The sequence below is a fragment of the Bubalus bubalis genome, chromosome X (assembly GCF_019923935.1).
Source record: "Bubalus bubalis isolate 160015118507 breed Murrah chromosome X, NDDB_SH_1, whole genome shotgun sequence".
In the NCBI taxonomy this organism is placed as follows: domain Eukaryota; kingdom Metazoa; phylum Chordata; class Mammalia; order Artiodactyla; family Bovidae; genus Bubalus; species Bubalus bubalis.
The window spans coordinates 90,621,908-90,639,780 of NC_059181.1; the positions used below are offsets into that span (position 1 = coordinate 90,621,908).

At 35.9% G+C, this 17,873-nt stretch overlaps 1 protein-coding gene across 1 annotated transcript in view; it reads left to right on the top strand.

Annotated features, from left to right (window-relative positions):
• The window catches only part of IL1RAPL2 (interleukin 1 receptor accessory protein like 2), a 1,184,233-nt gene that overhangs the window by 881,906 nt on the left and 284,454 nt on the right, over positions 1-17,873 (top strand). Inside the window, exon 6 of the mRNA XM_025277392.3 lies at positions 13,839-13,913. Coding sequence (XP_025133177.2) covers positions 13,839-13,913 — 75 coding nt within the window. The remainder of the gene's footprint in view (positions 1-13,838; positions 13,914-17,873) is intronic.

Here is a 17,873-nt window from a genome sequence, read left to right on the forward strand (position 1 = left end):
AGCTGGAAAAAGAAAGGGAATAAATTGTCGCCTAGGGCCTCAGCAAAGAACACAGCCTTGACAACACCTTAATTTTAGTTCTATAAGATCCATGTTAGACTTCTGACATCTCAAACTATAAGATAATAATAAATATGTTGTCTTAAACCACTCAGTTTTTGATAACTTGTTGTAATAGCAAGAAAAACTAAAACAGGCAGTTTCTACTTCTTGTCATTCATTTGTACATGCCTATCTCTCATACTCGATTAACTCTTTGGATATTACTCCATATATTCTTCAAATTTGTGCTTTATATCCCCAACCCCAGCATAGACACGTACACTGTTTAATAGAGTACCATTTTAAAATAGAAGAGCTATAAACTTTTGTTAGCTGATTGAAAGAATGAATAACACCAAATAATCCAAATTGAATTTTTATCCCACTATTTGACTATTAGAATTGTATAGATGCAGAGGAAGTTATACAAAGCAGAAAGAGAGAATCATTCATAGAGAACAAACATATGGATATCAAAGGGGAAAGGGGAGGGTGGGATGAACTGGGAGATTAGGATTGACATATATGCACTACTGATATTATGTATAAGACAGATCACTAATGAGACAGAACTAATAAGAACTGTATAGCACAGGGAACTCTACTCAATGCTCTGTGGTGACCTAAATGGTAAGGAAATCCAAAAAAGGGCATATATGTATTGTTATTGCTGATTTACTTTACTGTACAGTAGAAACTAACAAAACATAGTAAGGCAACTATACTCCAATAAACATTTTAAAAAGAGAGAGAGAGAGAGAGAGAGAGAGAGAGAGAGAAGGTATTCAGTCAATTCATCCTCAAACTCCATCAATTAAATAAAATAACTATTTTTGAGATGCTTATATGGAAACCAGATATGTTTTGAATAAAAAAGAAACAGAGTTTGAAGTCAAAAAACAAGGAAGAGAAGTAACAGTATAGAGTAGTATCTATGAGCTCAGATTCAAGAGTCAAATAGACTTAGGTTGAATCCTGGGCCCATAATGTATTTATCAGCAATATGACTTTAGGCAAGTCACTTAATCTCACTGAACCTCAGTTTTCTCATCTGTCAAATATTGATAATATTAGGACCTACTTCATATATTGTTTTGAGGATTTAATGATGGAATGAATGTAAAAGAGCTTGGCATGGAATACATCAGTTCAGTTCAGTCAAACAGTCATGTCTGACTCTTTGTGACCTCATGGACTGGAGCACACCAGGCTTCCCTGTCCATCACCAACTCCCAGATCTTGCTGAAACTCATGTCCATCAAGTTGGTGATGCCATCCAACCTTCTCATCCTCTGTCATCCCTTTCTCCTCCTGCCTTCAATGTTTCCCAGCATCAGGCTCTTTTCCAATGAGTCAGTTCTTCACATCAGGTGGCCAAAGTATTGGAGCTTCAGCTTCAGCATCAATTTTTCTAATGAATATTCAGTAATGATTTCCTTTAGGATTAACTGGTTGGATCTCCTTGCAGTCCAAGAGACTCTCAAGAGTCTTCTCCAACACCGCAGTTCAAAAGCATCAATTCTTCATTGCTCAGCCTTCTTTATGGTCCAACTCTCACATCCATACATGACTATTGGAAAAACCATAGCTTTGACTAGATGGACCTTTGTTGGCAAAGTAATATCTCTGCTTTTTAATATTCTGTCTAGGTTGGTCATAGCTTTTCTTCCAAGGAGCAAGCATCTTTCATGCCTGCAGTCACCATCTGCAGTGGCATGCTTAATCAATATTAGCCATGGGGCAGTGGCAGGAATATTGATCTTATTCAGAAAACCTGGGTTTTAGTCTTATGATTTATCACTAATTTGCAATATAATGTTCAGCAACTTTTTTTCTGCCTTTCAATTTCTTTATCGGTCAAAATAGCCAGATAAATTAGACGAATAAGTGCCTGTCTAGCTCCAAAATTATCCATCTTTGAGTATCTTATTATATTGCTCAGCCTATCAAGACCAAATTTCTAGAATCTGACAGATCAGTAACCACAAAAGCCAATGAGGATCTTGATGCAAGTTGAAATTTGATCTATCTAATAAAGATACATGATGGAATACTATTCCTCTTTGAAAAAGAAGGAAATCTTGCCATTTGCGACAATATGGACGGACCTAGAGGGCACTGTACTAAGTGAAATAAGTCAGACAAGACAAATACTGCGTGATACCACTTATACGTGGACTCTAAAAAAAAGTCAAACTCATAGAAACAGAGACTAGTGCAGTGGTTACTAGGACCTGCAAGGTGGGAAAAATGATGAGATGTTGGTCAAAGAGTACAAATTTATTAGAAGATGAATAAGTTCCAGGAATCTTATACACAGCATGGTGACTATAATGAATATTATTGCAATATGTATTTGAAAATTGCTGAGAGTAGATCTTAAATGTTCTCACCACAAAAAGGAAATTATAATTATGTGACATGATGGAGGTATTTGTTAACTCTATGGTGGTAATAGTATTGCAATATAAAAGTGTATCAAATCAATATATTGTGTGTCTTAAACTTGTGCATGCATGCTAAATCACTTCAGTCATGTCCAACTCTTTGCCATACCTGCCAGGCTCCTCTGTCCAGGGGGTTCTCTAGGCAAAAATACTGAAGTGGGTTGTCATTTCCCCCTCCAAGATCTTAAACTTAGACAGAGTTATATGTCAATAAAGCTGAAAAAATAAAACTAATCAGTCTTCTATGTGTAACCTCTCATTATTTTAGTGCTAACTATATCCCAAGTTATATGTGGAACTCAGAAGTACATTATATTATGTAATTTATTTGATAGTAACCACATTTGGAATGTGTCAGACATCAACAATTTAAGTGCCCCGGGAGTACTATTTTAAAGACAGAAGGCAAAAATCTTTCTTGAGGGGGAAAAGGCAAAAGTGAAGAAAAAGCATGTTCTGTGAAGAGAGAGAGAAAAAACCTACTGTCACAACCTCTGTTTAAGTTTCCATTTCCCCCAAGGTTGTTTCCTTTTCAAGTTTGAAGAAGTTGTTTTATGTCTGGGCAGATTTGTGCTGAATAAACATTGTTCTCTCCAGAGAAGGGCCCTGTGTCAAATGGCATTGAGAAGAAATTGCCCTGCCTTTATGTTCAAGCTTTCCCAAAGCTCATGCATTGCTCCAAACTCAAATATTAGTTTAAATAAATAAGGAATCTAGAGGAAAGGGCACCTTAGGGCAACTTCACAGCAACTCTGACCATTCATGACCCTCAAGGCACATCCATTGAATTGCAAGGCAGGATGAAGTCTTTGAGTCACATGCCCAGAGCAGTTGCTGGGGATGGGAAGGTCAGGAGTTCTGAGCTGTGCAGGGAGCAATGGCCTGGCAGATATCAACAATTAGCACTTTCCCGGCAACTTAGTATCTGCTTGTTAAAGGATCACCTATTGAGTCAAAGAAAATACCTGACTTAAAGTTTTATGCTTAAATAAAGACAAATACTTGGAATGGCTTTAAATAATGGCAAGGGTATTTTAATGGAACTAGACTGTGTTTGTATTAAAAGAACAGTTTAATCCTATGAATATGAACTCCTGTCCATTTACCTCTGAGGTTTTCAATAATTTTATCTTTTAAATGCATGCATTGGGATCATGAGCCATTACCATCAGTAATAGTGACTTGTGTGTGTGTTAGTCGCTCAGCTGTGTCCAACTCTGCGGCCCCAAGGACTGTGGCCTGCCAGGCTCCTCTGTCCATGGAATTCTCCAGGCAAGAATACTGGAGCAGGTTGCCATTTCCTTCTCCAAATAGTGACTTACTAAAGGGAATTATTTTTAGTTAGGAGTAGGGAGGTATGGGAGACGCACATCCAAATATCTGAAGGTCAAGCCATTAGTGATTTGAAACAAATCTACAATGACTCTTGGAATCACTGGCTTCATTTTTTTTTCTGGACCCTATCACAACTTTTCTACCATAGCTGGAACAGATAGAGAATACGTATTCTTTCTGGATGGAATTGATAGATAAATAATATGTCATTCTGCCCCCTCCTATTTTAAATGAGGCAAAGATATTGAGTTTTGGTGGAGAAAATATTTATAAAAAAATTAATTTCTGTAGTGCTTAATTGATGGAGGGCTTCCGAGGTGGTTCAGTGGTAAAGAATCTGCCTGCCAGTGCAGGATACACAGGTTTGATCCCTGAGTCAAGAAGATCCCCTGGAGAAGGAAATGGCAACCCACTTTAGTATTCTTGACTGGAAAATTCCATGAATATAGGAGCCTGGTGGCTGCAGTCCATGGGATTTCAAAGAGTTGGACATGACTGAGCATGCACATGCACATACTTATTTGATGGAGGTAATAACAGACTGAAGTGAAAACAAGACTTTTAATGGACATTAATGTGTTATTTAATTTAAACTATGTCTGGACTCTCTTTTCTAAGATAATGTTAAGTAGAGAAATTACTCATAGTAATGTTGGTTGGAATCTTGAGGAAAATAACTGTATCATCTGTCTTCATTAACTTCTGCTGAAGCCTACCCCGTTTGTTGACCAATACCAGTGTAAAGACAGGAGTAAAGAGAAGGGTCCTAGGGTCAGTTATGTGCTTGCTGTTTAACCTTCTACTAAGGAATAACGCCTGCACTTACACATTTCCAGACAATTCTTTGAAAGCGACTATCCTTAGGAAAAGAGGTTCAGATATCTTAAGTTCATACTAATATTTAAATCACAGAGGTTTCTTTGCAGCAAGTTTTGTTTAGAGAGACGTGCTGGGTGCATAAAATCAGGCTGGAAAGGAAACTCCTCTGAAATAGGGTACACAAAAAGAGGAAGCTTAGAGTAAAGGAGACACATTATATCTAATGCTGGTCCTGTTTGGGTTTCCAGATTTGGAGGATTAAAGATGATATTAAATAATCATATTTATTATATATGTTTCCTGAATGATTACCTAAATAGGGGATTCTTAACTTAGTAATCCTAGAAATGAAACCTTCACAATATATTGGACTTTATATTCATTAAGTAGCCAGTAAAATATGTGCTTTATAATTCAGAATTAGGAAGTCTCTGAAGTTAACTCAGAAAGAGACAGTCCTTTCCAAGAAATAGTAAGGCTTATGGTGTTTCCAGAACTCTGCAATGTCTGGATTCATTCTGTGTTCAATTTATGAAATCTTGAAACTAGTCAGCTACTTTGGCTAGACTTGGAGAATCTCCTTTCATGATTACAGGAAATCTTTAAGGATATTAACAAGATGCCTGGCTCTCCTTCGACCTAATTTGCTTAGTAAGGACCTCCATTTTCTTTTCCCATGTGAAGGCTGTTCCCAAATCTTCTTTCTGAAGATCTTCAATTCCCTCAGAACAACAGAGAACCTAAGTTTCCTGCAAGAGAGTGGTTCTCAACCTGGGGTGCTTTAGTTCCCTAGGTGCCTCTGCCAATATTTGGAGACATTTTTGGGTGTTACAGCTGGGGGAGGTTACTACTAGCATTGAGTGGCTGGAGGCCAATGAAGCCGTTAAACATTCTATGATGCACAAGACAGCCACCTACAAGAGAAAATTATCTGGCACTGAAAATTAATAATATTGCTGAGACTGAAATCTTGCTTTAGGGAGATTCTTCTTTTCCTTGGGATGTGTATGCAGTCTTGGCTAGGGCTGGACTTTAAAACTTGTGCCTTCAGCTTCTCTTTCCTCAGATTTTGAATCTTGCTCAAAGTGACGCAAGGACAGAAAACAAGATGTAGCACAACAAGACAAAGAAAATTAAAAAAACACAGAAAACCAGTTGGAGAGAATTCAGTCCAGTGATGGAATCAAATAAAATGTGGTGTAGTCCCCTTTTGCCTGTACATCTAGACCTGGCCTGATTCTTTCTTGTATCTAAACTTAGTCCCCCAGACATCCTGTCCATCCTTGAGACATCCTTCTGATAAATTCCCTTTTTGCTTAAATTAACAAGAGTGTGTTTCTGTTCCTTGTAACCTAAGAACCCTATGAGAAGCACCCATTTTTACAGAAAGAATTCAATAGGAAAATTAATTTGAAGATTGTGTTTATTTGTTCCACAGTGTCAGACACTATCTTAATTGTTGGGTTATGCAAGACATGATTCTTGTCATCTAGGAAGTTCAAAATCTAGTTAGGGAGACTAGAAATAACCATATAAAATGAAGTTGAATTTGTTTTTATTTTTTTAAGCTTTTGTCTTTCCTTTTTTTTTAATTTAAATTTATTAATTTTAATTGGAGGCTAATTACTTTACAATATTGTTTTGGTTTTGCCATACATCAACATGAATCCGCCACAGGTGTACACGTGTTCCCCATCCTGAACCCCCCTCCCTCCTCCCTCCCCGTACCATCCCTCTGGGTCATCCCAGTGCACCAGCCCCAAGCATCCTGTATGCATCGAACCTGGACTGGCGATTCGTTTCTTATATGATATTATACATGTTTCAATGCCATTGTCCCAAATCATCCCACCCTCTCCCTCTCCCACAGAGTCCAAAAGACTGTTCTATACATCTGTGTCTCTTTTGCTGTCTCGCATACAGGGTTATTGTTACCATCTTTCTAAATTCCATATATATGCATTAGTATACTGTATTGATGTTTTTCTTTCTGGCTTACTTCACTCTGTATAATAGGCTCCAGTTTCATCCACCTCATTAGAACTGATTCAAATGTATTCTTTTTAATGGCTGAGTAATACTCCATTGTGTATATGTACCACTGCTTTCTTATCCAACTCGTCTGCTGATGGACATGTAGGTTGCTTCCATGTCCTGGCTATTATAAACAGTGCTGTGATGAACATTGGGGTACACGTGTCTCTTTCCCTTCTGGTTTCCTCAGTGTGTATGCCCAGCAGTGGAATTGCTGGATCATAAGGTAGTTCTATTTCCAGTTTTTTAAGGAATCTCCACACTGTTCTCCATAGTGGCTGTACTAGTTTGCATTCCCACCAACAGTGTAAGAGGGTTTCCTTTTTTCCACACCCTCTCCAGCGTTTATTGCTTGTAGACTTTTGGATTGCAGCCATTCTGACTGGTGTGAAATGGTACCTCATTGTGGTTTTGATTTGCATTTCTCTGATAATGAGTGATGTTGAGCATCTTTTCATGTGTTTGTTGGCCATCTGTATGTCTTCTTTGGAGAGATGTCTATTTAGTTCTTTGGCCCATTTTTTGATTGGGTCATTTATTTTTCTGGAATTGAACTGCAGGAGTTGCTTGTATATTTTTGAGATTAGTTGTCAGTTGCTCCATTTGTTATTATTTTCTTCCATTCTGAAGGCTGTCTTTTCACCTTGCTTATAGTTTCCTTTGTTGTGCAGAAGCTTTTAATTTTAATTAAGTCTTATTTGTTTATTTTTGCTTTTATTTCCAATATTCTGGGAGGTGGGTCATAGAGGATCCTGCTGTGATTTATATCGGAGAGTGTTTTGCCTATGTTCTCCCCTAGGAATTTTAGTTTCTGGTCTTACATTTAGATCTTTAATCCATTTTGAGTTTATTTTTGTGTATGGTGTTAGAAAGCGTTCTAGTTTTATTCTTTTACAAGTGGTTGACCAGTTTTCCCAGCACCACTTGTTAAAGAGATTGTCTTTAATCCACTGTATATTCTTGCCTCCTTTGTCAAAGATAAGGTGTCCATAGGTGCGTGGATTTATCTCTGGGCTTTCTATTTTGTTCCATTGATCTATATTTCTGTCTTTGTGCCAGTACCATACTGTCTTGATGACTGTGGCTTTGTAGTAGAGCCTGAAGTCAGGCAGGTTGATTCCTCCAGTTCCATTCTTCTTTCCAAAGCCAAAGATTGCTTTGGCTATTCGAGTTTTTTTTTGTATTTCCATTCAAATTGTGAAATTATTTGTTCTAGCTCTCTTAAAAATACCATTGGTAGCTTGATAGGGATTGCATTGAAATTTGTTTTTAAAGCAACATATACAGTGAACCAAATGAATGGTTCAAAGAAAGAGTTTTTACTTTCTTTAGGATTTCAGAAAGAAAGTTACTTGCTTTAGGATTTCAGAGAGAGGAAATCTTTGTTTAGGCTATTAGGGAAGGCTTTCTGTAGGATGTAGGACTTCAACTGACTTTTGGAAAATAGATAGGACTTGGGATGGTGAAAATGAAGGTCTTAGAAAGGCATTGCCAGCATGGTGAAGTCAAACATTCAGTTCAGATCCCTCTTTTACAAGTCAAGAGCTCCTTGAGTTTGAGAAAGTTATTTGTAAAATGTAATATAAAATGTCTTAAAAGAGGCCGAGCACATGGCAGATACTAAATAAATTATAATTATGGTAGCTATTATAATTTGTCTCTAAGCTTAGATGCAGAGTTGCAATGTGTAAATCAGGCAAGTAACTTGGCCAAACAAAGTACAGATGAAGTAGAAGAGTGGGTAAGAATGCAGGAAGAGTTTTTTGTTTTTTTTTTTGTTTGTTTGTTTGTTTTTTTTAAGGCTGTATCATGGCTGCCTTTATATTCACATCTGATAAGTTTAGATTTTATCCTCTTATAAATGTAGGGAACATTGGGAGATTTTGTACGGTTAAATGTTGTGGTGAAACTAATGATTTTGGAATATGATTTCAGTGCTGATATTGGATGGATTTGGAGGGATACATTTCATTGAGTTAAACATACACATTTTGTAATGTCTTCATTCATAAAAATTAAATAGTTAGTTTGTGATTCTAGTGGGTTCAAACTTAGTGTCCTTTGCATCCAGCTGTCCTTCTATTCCCTCCTGCTTGGCTCACTGGCAAGTCTAATTAGAGACACATCAAAAAAAGAGGACAATGAAACTTGTAATAACTGTATGTAACTCTTAGGCAAAATAGTCCAATAAATTGATTTATTCAATCGAACAATTGATTCTACTGATTTCTCACACTAAGTTCACAGAAATGTATCCATCATTTCAGTCAAATCAATTTTCTGGTTGCACAGGTAGATACAACTGTTACCTGCAGTAGAAAAGGAAGAGGTAATTTGGACATTCTCCTCAGAATAGTTAGTATCAAACATATAAAACTTAGCTTTAGGAAGAAACAGGCGGTAACAGTCATAGCTTCACTAGCACATTAAGACTATTACCATGGTATACTCTGTACAGCAATTATATTTAAGGATAATTAAACATGAGCAGCTACAGAGGGAAATGCAGGCAGGAATTGTGAGCTTAAATGTTAGTACCAAACTGCATCCCTTGCTCACATTCTTTCAATCAAAACATGAAGCTTGAGCAGCAAATTCAAAGACTAGCTCAGACCTCAATTAGTCTAGAAGTCCAAGATAAGTTTTCTAATAAAACTGTAAATCTCCACTGTGTGGTTCATCGGGCCTGGTATTGACAGTTCTCCCCTTCATTTCCCAAACAGTAATTGTGATTTTCAGATGAGGTTTAAAAAAAAAAGAAGAAGAAGAAGAAAGAAATGAGCTTGACTGCTCATGGCAGCATGTGCTCTAGCTAATCTGCAAATGCTGTAATTATGCTGGACGCTGATAGATTTGTCTGTGGGCTTCTGGTCAGGATCCAGATGAACTGCTGAAGTTGCTGCTTTATCATCACAAATGTTCTGCACTTCTTGGCAATTCCCAGGCCTCGACATGATATTGGAATTTAATGAGGTTCCACGCCCATACATCCCACTGGGATGTGTTAGGATAAGTGCAAGTCCATCTCCTTTCATTCATGGGTTTAGGGAAAAATGTATATGTGTGAAATGTTCTCTAGAAACTGTGCTTCAGCTGACTGTTGGCCACTGTCACTGGCCTGGGAACCTTAACTTAGTTGATTAGTCTGTAGTCAAAGAGGCTAAAATAATTGATTCAGTACTTAGCGTTTTTTACCTGTTTCCTGCCTACAATTTATGTCTATCTTCCTTTCATTCTGCATATAGGAGATTTTGATCACAAGGGGGCACCAAATGAGATAACATAAGCTTCATTTAGCTTCATCTCTAAGGTGGCCATAATTCTGTCTTTCTTACCTTCCAAGTCATTGTGTAGATCACATGAACTAATGTATCTGAAAGCACATAACTGAAAATTATGAACCACCTGTGAATCTAAGGCACCTAAAATTATCAGGAATATTAATTCATGTTAGTAATTGACACTTAACAATAATAAAATCAGTAAATATATCCATAGTCCATGGCAAATTTAGGATGAGGGGCAACCATGACTCCAAATTCATATCCTGATGAAAGTAAGACAACATATTCATCTTTGAGCATGAAATACATTACCTAAAGTTACTTCCCACCTACCACATTCCAAATAATACATTTGGTGGCAAGACATATTTGAAAATAATACTAAGAACAGTTTCCAGCAATCAAAGTATCTATAATCTAGATGTGTAAGGCAAATTGACAATAATTATACCAAATAACCAAAATTATTCTTTTATAAATAAAATGTAGGTGGCAGGACTTTATTTAATTTTAATTTTATTCATGTTTTTAATACACAGTATATTTATGTTGTTCAAAATGTACAAAAGGTATACAGTGAAAATTAACCTATCTACCACTATTCCTCTGCCACCTAGTTCTTCTCCTCGGAAGAAATCACTGTTGTGAATTTCACATGTATCCATTCAGAAATAGTCCATGCTTATACCAATTTATAAATGCATAGCACATGTGCATGCACACGTATATTTTTCACAAAACGGATAGTATTATTATTCACACTGTTTGGAATCTTGTTTCTTTCATTGAATAGTGTATCTTAGAGATATTTAAACGAATCGCCAGTCCAGGTTCGATACAGGATGCTTGGGGCTGGTGCACTGGGATGACCCAGAGGGATGGTACGGGGAGGGAGGTGGGAGGGGGGTTCAGGATGGGGAGCACATGTGCACCCATGGCGGATTCATGTTGATGTGTGGCAGAACCAATACAATATTGTAAAGTAATTAGCCTCCAGTTAAAATAAATAAACTTATATTAAAAAAGAGATATTTCATGATAGACATACAGATTTACCTCATTCTTTTAAGTAGGTGTATCATAATATATCACTATATAGAAGTAGCATAATATTATTAACCAGACTCCTACTGATGGATATTTTAGTAGTACTCAATATTTTGCTGTTTCAAACAATAGCAAACAACAAAATTGAACATCTATTGTGACTAGGTTTTGTATACAAATATTTAAATTTTGTCTAAAGCATATTCTTCATATTTCAAATATTTAAATATAAGGGTATTAAGAATAACTGAAATATTGAAGAAATGAAGACTATAGATATTGAATTTGTGTCTTTGCCTATATTATGCTACAATCAGCTTAGTTAGAAAAATATACCACTTAATTCCATAAGGACAAGATGCATTACAGGTCATCAGCAAAGATTTATTGGAAAAATGAGAAAAATTCACTAAAATTTTCCTGAACAGTTTGGATATAAGGAAGATAAAGTTAATGTTATGTAAAACTCTTTTCTGGTGCCTTTGTTTGTTATCCACAATTTTTTGTGTGTATATAGCCAAGTTTGTGCATTTCCCTAACCTTACATGGGCTTCCCAGGTGACTCAGTGGAAAAGAGTTTGCCTGCAATGCAGGAGACCCAGGTTTGATCTCTAAGTAGAGAAGATTCCCTAGAGAAGGAAATGACAACCCACTCCAGTATTCTTACCCAGAGAATCCCATGGACAGAGGAGCCTGGCGGGCTACGGTCCATAGAGTCACAAAGAGTCGGACACAACTGAAGCGACTTAGTACACAACCTTAACTATCATGTGCCCAACTTTTGTTTCTTTCTTTTTCTTTTAAATATCTTTGCAAATATGAGATGAACTTCTCTCATGTCAGCAAGAATTCCTAAACCAATCAATTTACAATGCTTTAATGATTATCTCTTACCTGCCTAGCCCTACTCTAGGTCGCTTGTGAATTACAAAGAAGTATAAAACATTTCCCCTAGATAGGTAAGAGTCTAGCTGGATAGTTGAAGTAAGGCATAAATACTGAGATAATTAAAAGGAACTCAAGATATAAATATTAGCGTCACATAATGTTTGTCATAAAGCATTTTATATCTATGTGCCAAGTCCTTACATTTCTTTCTTCTAGGTGCCTCTCTAATTTGCCTCATTTTTAAAAAAACATTTCTCTAGACTTCAGTATTCTAACTCCTTATCCCCTCACTGCAGCATTGTTACTGAATCCTCTTAGCTGTTTTTTTTCCAAGACCTTTGTACATATCAAGCTATTTGTCTTTAGATAGCACTAAAGATAGATAGTCTTTTAGATAGATAGTCTTTTTTTGCTATTTTTCCCAAACTTTACAATGGTCTTCTAGTCTACTATATCATGTCCAGATTCCTCTGCATATGTCTCAGGATCCTCCAGAAGTGAGCTCAATTATATCAAGTGTTGTTTCCAATTAATTCACATCATGAACAACTTACTTTTACCCCACCCCACTCAACTCCTTCTTACCAGATTGTTCAACTTTAATCACAGTGTGCTTGCTAAGTGAAAGTTGTTCAGTCCTGTCCAACTCTTTGCGACCCCATGCACTATAGAGTCCATGGAATTCTCCAGGCCAGATTACTGGAGTGGGCAGCCATTCCCTTCTCCAGGGGATCTTCTCAACCCGGTGATTAAACCCAGGTCTCCCACATCGCAGGCAGATTCTTTATCAGCTGAAACACCAGGGAAGCCCTCTATTCTTTGATTTATGTTATTAATTTTTCCTGTGTTTGTTATTCATTACTCTGCCTTTCCAAATCTTTTCCACTCCTTATAGTCTGTGTGGAGACTCATTTCTTTCATAAAACTTTGCCCAACCTGACAACAAATATTGACCTGTCCTTTCTCCATTCCTTTACTCCGTATAGCTTTAAATAAATAAATAAATAAATATATATATATATATATATATATATATATATATATATATATGTCTTTATCTGGCTGTCATGGGTCTTAGTTGTGGCCTGTTGGATGTTCACTATGCATTGCAGCATGCAGAATCTTCAGTTGCAGCATATGAGCTCTTAGTTGAGGCACATGGGATCTAGTTCTCTGTCCAAGAATGGAACCCAGTCCTCCTGAATTGGGAGCGTGAAGTCTTAGCCACTAGATCACCAGGGAAATCCCTCCACATTATAGTTTTATAACTCAAATGGTACAATGTTTTATTAAGTTGTCTGCTTTGTTCTTTAATCTCTTTAGTTCATGTGCTACTTCTGTGTTCATACTCCTAGGTTATACTTTGAAGGCAAAGATGAAAATTTTACTTCTTTTCCTTTAACACTTAGCACAGGACTTAGTGGGCAAAATATATTTGTTCAGTATTTTTGATCAATTATCAATTATATTAATGAAGTTACCAGTATTTTGTTATATTGTTTTAGAGATTGAGATGGAGAGTGAGGGATGGTTCAGAGGTGCAGAAGTTTCAATCCACCAGAAATGTTCATTAGGATTTATGTCATTAAATAATATTTTACGTGGGTATGAAGATTTAATGTTTATATGATTATACTTTTAAAATCTCTATTTCTTTATACTCACAAGCTTATAAAACCATTCAAAGTAGATATTCATTTGATCTTGTTGGAAAGTGTAGCTTTCAAAGTAAGTAGCCAATTTACAGTGAATCAACAGCACTTTAAATGTGCTAGGAAATGGATATTGTATGGATAGAGTAACAACTCATGTAGGAACACTGTCTGATAAATGTTTACGTACTATCAAGTTTACAGACATTAAATACCATACAGGATAGAATCTTTCTCATCCTGTAATTTATTTCAATTGTTTCGTTACCTTTTTTCATTTTCTCTTCTAGCTTTACTCACAGACAAACCTCCCAAGCCATTGTTCCCCATGGAGAATCAGCCAAGTGTTATAGATGTCCAGCTGGGTAAGTCTCCTTCAGGGAATAATAGATCCTAAACTTGCTCTCTGTTAACAGATGGAGAAAATTACATGAATCAGGAAAGGTTTACTGCTACTTATATTACATGCAAATCAATTTGTGTCTGCTCATTTATAATCCCGAGTTCAGTGCAATAGCAGTTTAAGGAAATGAGTTTGTATTGCATCAAGGAATGGTAATACTAATTGGTTACACTGGGTATTTACTTTGCTATAGGACAGAGCTTTTTGACTCTGTGATTGATAGATTCCTGGGTGTTACGCATTGGTGATTGGTGCAGAAAACTTTTCATGCTTGTCCATCCAAAATTTTTATTCAGAGGGCATTAACTCCTGGAGAACAACCCCTTTTTCAAAATAAAACAGCCCCTCAGTACAACCTTTAGAATGAATTGATAATGTTATTTCCAGTGGCACAATTCAGGACTATTTAAAACTTGTTTTTAGGTTGAGATCCTGCATATTTATAAATAATATGGTGTAACAAAAAGAAACAAGTTGATTTACGGATGCTACTGTCTTTTTACAGACTGAAATAAAGACACAAGGTGTTGAGCCTCTTTTTGAGTCTCTTACCACCAATCCTTATATTCCAAGAACTTTAAGCTTAAAACTCAGAGGCCTGCTAGTGTCTCTTTCAAACCATGTCCATAAAATACATTCTTTAACATCTGTGAGCTTTCATCTATCTTGGGTTTTATTCTATTCTTCACTTCAGATAATTTCTTTAATACTAAACAAGATAACCAGGTAAATATACTGGCAAAGTTATTAGTTGTACTTTGGGTATGTGACATTGAAATATATGACCACAGTGGTACCTACCAATTATATAATCAGGGAATATGAATTGGCCCTAATATTTCACTCACTCTGGAAGTTTTTTACTCAAACTTTGGTCTTTCCAATCCAATTTTAATTTTTATAGGCTTGTTTCTATCTTAAAAATATGTGAGAGATTCCTCTCACCTATTCTGAAGGGCGTGTTCATTTTTATAAAATGAAACATAGCACATTATAGTTAATGCTGCCTAGCCATATGAGTACCAGAGTTAAATATTTTAAAACAAAAACAAAATAATAAACATGTTGTCAAGAGTGGGCTGTGAAAATGCTGAATATTTTGTAGATAATGTCAAAGTATTAGACTATGGCTCTCTCCCCACCATCTGTATATTACCTTGCAGAGTCTTCCACATTTTGTTAAAGCCAAATCTAGATGTGCTGACACACTCTTTCAGTAAGTTTTATTTAAATCTTTCCATCCATACTGGTATAAAATACCTCAAGAGTACTCAGTGGTTTGCCAGGGGTTACGTGAAACTGTAAAATGATCTTGTATCATTTGTTGAAGATTCAAATGGATAAGTTATTTTTATATGAAAACATGAAATAAGGAGTAGAAAGCAAAATTCGCACAACTGTTTCAAATAAAACATGACTAAATTTTGTGTTTGTGTATCTAGGGAGATACTTCTTCATTTTCCTCTGCCATTAAGCAAACTTCAACAGAAAAGTTTGAGGAATGTTGCTCTAAAGTAAGGAGGGAAACTTTTGTAGGGAGTAAATTTCATTCAGATTCACTGGGTGTCACACTTGTCTGTGTTATTCAGGACTATCCCTAAGATATATATATTCCTACTTAGATATATATGTCAAAATAACTCACCAATATCACCCTGAAAAGCACTAAAGTAATTTGCTTCCAATTTACATTAGATGCAAGGCTGAACTTTTCAGTTTTTATTTTGTTACATAATTTGAAAACAACTTTATTGACAGAAAAATGGAAACCTGCCCATTTTTCATTCCAGAAAGGCTGTTTCTCCAAGATGCTAAATCAACCATGTAATTCAGAGAAAGAAAAACAAAATCAGTTAAACAAGATCTTTGGCATTCCAAGGAGCACATGACTGGTTAATTTTAAGTGATTTTAACTTTTCCACACATTTATTTAGTACTGTTTATTCACAACTGGAAAGCATTTTGTGCTGTAATTTACTCATGCTTCAACAGTAAGGTGATGTTAGGAGCTCTTTAAATGTCAGAGAACTCTTCAGTGTGTGTGTGTGGGGGGGGGGGAGTTCTGTAGACAGAGTGATGAGGGCTTAGAAATCCTAAGCATAAAATTGAGCTAGAGAAAGATAACTGGGGTGACTGGACATCCTTGTGTATATCTTGAAAAGTTTTAGAATTCAGTAAGGTCTCAAAACCTCTAGAAATTATTTCCCTTCATTTTTTAAAATTTACCAAGCACATGCAGCTTCAGATATCCTTAAAACTAGAACTGAAATGAGAACTACCCAAAATATAACAATCTGAACTAAATGGCTTAAGGATATTACCAAGCTCAGATTTGCCAAATCCCAATATTTAAAATTTTTGAGATAATGTTATAGTGGATTAAAGTTAGCCCCAGATTTTTCTCCTATCCCTACCATTTAAATGTAGTTTCTCATTCCACTCCCCTTGAATCTGGTTGGTCTGGGAAATACTTGACCAATAGAGTATGGAAGGAATGATATTTGAGGATATTGGAGGCTGGGCCAAAAGAAATCTCGTAACTTCACTTTGGGTCTCTTAGTCTGGTCTGAAATTACCATGCTGTGAGAAACTCAAGCCACATATAGAGGCCCTAGAGGATGAGATACCATTCGATGAAAGAAAGGCCAACAAAGAACCAAGGAACCAGACATGTGAGTGAATGAGTGTAAACCCATGTTGGAAGTGAATCCTCCAGTCCCAGATGCCCTGACTTTTAAGTTGAGATAAACCTTTGAACTGAACTCTTCTTAGATTTATGACCCTCAAAGTCATAAACAAACAAAAAAGTTTATCATTAGCGACTAAACTAGGTGTAGTTTATCAAACAATAGATACACAGGGCAAACATTAATTAATTTTCTCCAGAATATTTTGAATTCTGTTTTCCCCATGAACAAGAGTCTCACGCAGGCATTTTATGCCAAATTAGGAATATTATAGGAGCTATTTAAGTATCAATTTCAAGACTGTTTTGAAAACATGATCTGGAATTATTATTTACTTTGTGCTTTTTTAAGGATTACAATAAGTTTTAAATTCTGCATATTTGTAAAGGCAAGCCAGTAAATGAAAATTTGGGGTTGAAATGAATACTTCTTATTGCATGGAGTTGGCATCAGTACAGATATTTTGTTGTCTCTCTAGAGGAAAATAAACATCTTGACTTTCTCTCTCCTATAGTGTAATCCATTAGTCATCCACAAGATTCTAGAAATTTACATACTTTTTGCTGACATAGTGATGACAGTTTGGTTGTTGCTAAATTGTGTTCACATTGTGATGCTGAAAGAAGATTAATCTCACCAAATAACTATATATTTTGAGATGATAAACATGTTCTTAAATAATATTAAAACTTTTGTTTTCACAAAGAAAGCCTATTCAGCTAAAGCTGCTTGTGGCAATGTATGAAATATAAAGACAAAAGCAATGCATAAAAAACACACACAAATCCAATTTGGTCCTATAATCTTCCATTTATTTTCTCTTTCTAAGGGTAAATTTAGCTTTTAATTTGATGAACAAACCTTTGCTATACCAGGGCTAATTAGGTTTCTGGCAGTTGAAAAGGAATATATTTTCAGTGCTTTTATAAGAAAAAATAACACTATCACCGTATATTAATTTATATTATGTTTTAATATCAAATTATTAAAACATCATAAAGGCATCTGTCCCACTTGAAATGTGTTGATGCTAGGTAGACCTTTCTTTTGGATACAGCTTTTTTTTTCTTTAAAGAACCCAAATGCATGCTTTACAAACTGTAACAGACTCCTAGAAACTTTGAAAAATCCATGAATACATGTGGATAGAAAGATTTGAGATGTGGCATTTAATTTCAATTAAGGGTGAATTTGGAAATGTACCCTGTTCTTCTCATTGATGATGATAGCTATTT